Below are 5,133 nucleotides of genomic sequence, written 5' to 3'. Positions count from 1 at the left end.
TCTCCATCTTTTATTGTTTTCCCTACTACCACCTATTTCTCTCTAGTTATTATTTTATACTTCTGCATTAGCTCTTTATTTGTGCTTGCTGAGAAAATCATTCGTTTCACTCAGTCTGTTTTCTCACCTATGGACAGAGCCATAGGAGCATCTGAGAGAGCTTTTGCTCACTTGTTGAAGCACGACTTTGACCATGCAAAATGGTGTGAATCAATAAGAATTCACTCCCTTTGTCTATTATGAAAATATCAGATGAGCAGATGCTCATTCACTGGGGTTTTTAACCATACATTAATCTACCTTGGGCCTTGACATCAGAGCATGGCAGTTACATAGTAGAACACAACTTTCTACCACTTCATTTTGCTTGCTTGACTGGCAGTGACCTAACATTATTGGATAGTACCCCTACCTTAGTTTTTATCCTGTTAAATGCTTGATTGACTTTATAATGCATAAAAGAAAATGTATACAGGGTACATATATTAAGTAGCAATCAACAGGACTTTGAAATGTATATAAGATTCTGAGAAGAAAACTTGAAGTTGTAAAGAAGACTTTGAAGGAAGAACTTCTCACAGTGTGAACAGAAAATAAGAAATGACAAATACATAAGAATCAAGCGAAAATAAAAGATACTGCACCAATTCCTTGACTTACAATGGCGTTACCTTCCTAGGAGTCCTGCCTCAATTCACATCATCATAAATTAAGTAATTGAAACCCATTATCTATGGGAGGTTGCATTCCTGAACAGAGTTTTTCCTTATCTAACTCTTCATTTAGGAATATTCACGAAACAGTGCAGTTGAGGAACAGTTTACCACGTTCTCTCATCATTTATTTAAGAGGGTATTTTACCCTTTTGGTTTGGGTTAGATTTATGTGGTCAAAAACTTAAACAATTTACATACATGAATATTTCACTTCAGATAGCACTTAAATACAAAAACACACAATTCCAATATAGTCCACATAGTACATTCAAAATGATCAGTGGAATAAGGTAAAGAATAACGATAAGCAAGTACAAAATTAAAATGATCTAGATAAGAACCTAGAATTATTCATAGTGACAAAAAACTAATATCAAAGAAATGAGCACAACTATTAGCACCAATACAGAAGAATTAGAAATTTGGTACATATTTAGATCATTAGCTCTTTTTCTATAAAGATTATTTGTTACTCAAAGATATCTTTTGCCTATGATTGTTTAATTGAATGTGGAAGATCATTCCATTAGACCATACTGGTATACATGAATGAACTTGTCTTATTGTGAATTTTGTCTCTTCTCTGCCACCAATGGATTATTGTTATGCAGAGAGCTTTTCCCATTGCTTGCAGTTCAACATCCACAGAGTAATTTACTCTACAATTAGTGCCCTAGAAGACCCTTCCATCTTCAATGGGGCTCCCACAACACTGTGGCCATGTCCACAGGGCAAAATCACAGGTCGTAAAGTGTAGTTATGTGTACAGGTCCATATCTGAAGAATGTGAGATAAGTGAACATATATGTTCTGTGTCTTCAGAATGGTAGTTGCAGCATGGGCATGAATAAGTTTGGGATGTAATGTTGTAGGAATGGGCAATGTTCAGGGCAAATACTTGAAAGTGTATATGGCATGTGTCTGAGGGGGAATGGTTTCAGATGGGTGCATGTCTGCTGGGGTAGTGTTTATGATTGATTTAGGAGGGTGGTTGTTTAATGCTTATCATGTTACAAAAAAGAAGGTAAGTACTTTTTCTCCCTCTCAGTATCTAGATGAAAGTTTGTATCCCCTCCCTGTTTGCTTAAGAATGAAAATACCATTAGTCATCTCTTTCCTGCCAAATCCGGCCATCCCAGATCTTTAACTGATAAGGTTACTGTTTCTAAATTCTTAAACTAAATGATGGAGAATGAAGTTGGTTTGTTTGATTTACCTCTTCCAGTTTGAGTCACACCATTCTTTCTTAAAAAGTTACAAATCTTCTGATCAAGATAATTTTGAAAATATTCAAGTCTGTTAATCACATAATCTCTCAGCCAGTTGTTCACATATTCAATGAATTTGTTCATATTGTATAGCTTGAGTGCATGATTTTGTCTATGCACCCTTAGAATATTTACCGTGCAGAATTTTATCAAATGATACAAGTGCAAAGTTTCTTCGATGACTTCCTCACCATTTCTTGGAAAGACAGTTTCCAGTCTTCCTTTTCTATTTTGAGTTGACCATTTTCCTCGATTTTGATCACAAAGAATTAGCTTAACATTATCATCCTGGTAATGGAAGATGCCACAAAAGCCAGTGTTCCTCTAAAATCTAAATAGTTTAAGTGCCACAATTATCATAGAAAAGTAACATAAAATCTGATGGACTTGGTAGCAGTTATGAATGATAAACATTTTTATAGACCATTCTAAGAAGGTGTAATGTAAATCTAACAGCACTATCAAGAACTGTAGAGGGAGAAAGATGTTTTTCAAGCTTGAAAACAATAAAGTGTAATACTTGACAAAAGATAGGGAGAGAGCATTGATTACCCACTGAAAAGTGATTACAGAAATTAAAGAAATTATTGAAAAGTTATGTTCCTCCATTACTTGAAAGAAATGCTGCATGGATTTCATACCTAAGCAATTTGCAGGTTAAATAATTTACAATTTACTTTTACATATTCATCAATTGTAATATTCTCATCATGACGAGTGAATCATCTGCAAGTCCCTTAACTTGCATTGTTACGAGTCGTACGCATATACAAGACATATCTCAAACACAAATTGCAATACATTATTCAACATCCTCCCTAAAATGCAGATATTTGTCTTTATATGTCTTTGCACTTCATAGTTTCCCCTCATAAATCTGTAATGGTCATCCTTTCCCTCCTCACCGAGTGTGTGATACCCCTTAATCTTGAAGTTACACTCATTATGTATTTTTTTTGCAAAAGTATTACATGTATATTCATATATATATTTAATCTATTTTAAAATCGCGTACATTGCGTGCTCAAACTTGCACAGGACATGTCTTCAGTAGGGCAACACGTTTTCGCTAATCTGTATACGTTAACGTACCTCAGGACTTTTACTTTCTCATAGTACTTAATTGATTTTCATATATTCTGAAAAAAATGAACAGAATGTGAACTACTTATTTGAGCACTGGAGGTTTGTAAATGCTTCAATAAAGTAGTGCTACCATCTATATCATTTAGCAAGATAGCGAAAATCTCCTCTTTATTTTACACAGCGCTAGTATTTGCACATTATCGTATAAATATATTTTTACATGATTTTTTGGAATATATTAATAAATTATATGGTTATTTATTTGACGAAGATTATATAGAGGAGCGAAAGAGTGAAAGTTAGCGGATAAATAGCGTTTTCAGCAGTGCTTGTTATGGCATCAACAAGCTGTATCACAACAACAACGTCTCTCGAGACTGATATCCCTTTAATGCCTCAACGTTAACCCGCATTCCTTAAGTTTACCCACAAAACATTCACTTTCATGTTGATTTCACCTCGGAAGAGATAGTGCGAAGACAAATCATGGAGGTTACAAAGGAAAGTGAGTGACATTTGATTACGTTAACGGTATAGTGATGGAAGGCGAGTGCTTGATTAGGGTTACCTTCAGGGAACGCTAGTGAACAAAAGATTTAGTAATTGATATATTTACTTCTCAGTGGTTGGAATAAGTATGCACATATACGAATGAAAATTCCCCTCAGCTAGATAAATAAGCATAGATAGTGAGCTAATAATGGGGTAATGTCGTGTTTGAACGATAAATGTAGTCGTCTCTTATCTAAAGCTTAACCTAGTTTAAGCTTGGGATTTACCAGGTTGGCTCAGCATCAGCAGTTACTTTGGATATTGAGTAATACTATTTCCTGCAATGCTAGCGTCGTATTTCTCGAGTACAGACACAGTTGCAGAGCATGATTGTTTGAGCAGTACATTTAACGCTATTAAATAGTGTAATTGAACTATACAAGGTAAATTATGGGGTTACATTGTGAAGAATCTAGAGATGATATGAAAATCTAAACCTTTTAGTGGTGATATTTATTTTAATGTTTTCATATCTTAGTTAAGTATATATACATTAGTGAAAATGCAGCACCAACATGGCACCAGACTCCTACAAACAGATACATGTGGTCTCCACCAATGGTGATGTATTTCTGTTACGCTTTCGACCATTTGATGAAGTTCTTAAAGGTTTCTCTGATATTTTATGAGTTTAAACTCGCTTTTACATTAAGTAGCCCCACAATTTTCCTAATATACATAACACTCTGCCATAATTATTATTTGATATGATGATCTGTAGATACCCAGTTTCCTAATGAAATTCGTGCTGATATTAACATTTTATTGTTTCTCTTTATGTATTTTTGTGGCTTTAATGATCTCCATCCCAATGATGCAATGACATTTTTTTCCTGAAAAGCTGGGTGTTTTTTTTTTAAGTAATGTGAAGAGCCATTTCTCTCAAGAAATGAAACTGCATAAAAAAATCATAACCAAGGGAAAATTTATATACATCTCATCCTACCCAGGGAGAATTGATAAACTTCTGGTGGGTGTGTATTATAGACATAGTGGTAAGTGCTGTCTTGGCCTTGACACATCCTGCGTGGTGGTACGTCATTATTACGGGTGTATGTCTGACTCGGTTGGAATCCTCTTGGATTTTTGTGATTTTAAGTGGTATTTGTTGGCTTTCATTGCTTAAAGAAATCTTTGATGAGGGAAAATGTTTGGTGAATTAAATAAGAATAGAATATATGAAATCCTCATGATTGAGTGACATCACAATGACTGGATTTCAGCAAACATATGACTAATTTTTTCTATAAATTCAGCTACTAACCATTAAATTTCTGTAATCATCAGTTGATGATCCATACCTCTTCTAGTATTGTCAGTTGACAGTTTGATAGTTCCTGCATACATTTGAATTTCCAGCTAATGTTTGATTTCACAACTTGCTCATAGGTGTCATTAGCCTTCCTCAGCCATAACTGGAGCAAATACCTCATTTCAGGGTCATCCATATACTGCATATAATCATAAAACATTTAGCTGTATTACACAAACTCAGACTCTCCCCAAATAAA

General features: G+C 34.5%; 1 protein-coding gene across 1 annotated transcript in view; it reads left to right on the top strand.

The window, feature by feature from the left end:
• Positions 1-3,414: 3,414 nt before the first annotated feature.
• The window catches only part of LOC139757826 (poly(A)-specific ribonuclease PARN-like), a 42,475-nt gene continuing 40,756 nt past the window's right edge, over positions 3,415-5,133 (top strand). Inside the window, exon 1 of the mRNA XM_071678712.1 lies at positions 3,415-3,575. Within this exon, the coding sequence (XP_071534813.1) occupies positions 3,557-3,575 (19 nt within the window). The 5' untranslated portion in view covers positions 3,415-3,556. The remainder of the gene's footprint in view (positions 3,576-5,133) is intronic.

Source organism: Panulirus ornatus, chromosome 28 (assembly GCF_036320965.1).
Source record: "Panulirus ornatus isolate Po-2019 chromosome 28, ASM3632096v1, whole genome shotgun sequence".
Classification (NCBI taxonomy): domain Eukaryota; kingdom Metazoa; phylum Arthropoda; class Malacostraca; order Decapoda; family Palinuridae; genus Panulirus; species Panulirus ornatus.
The sequence above is the reverse complement of the archived record's forward strand: the minus strand, read 5'-3'. Positions and strand labels throughout refer to the sequence as shown.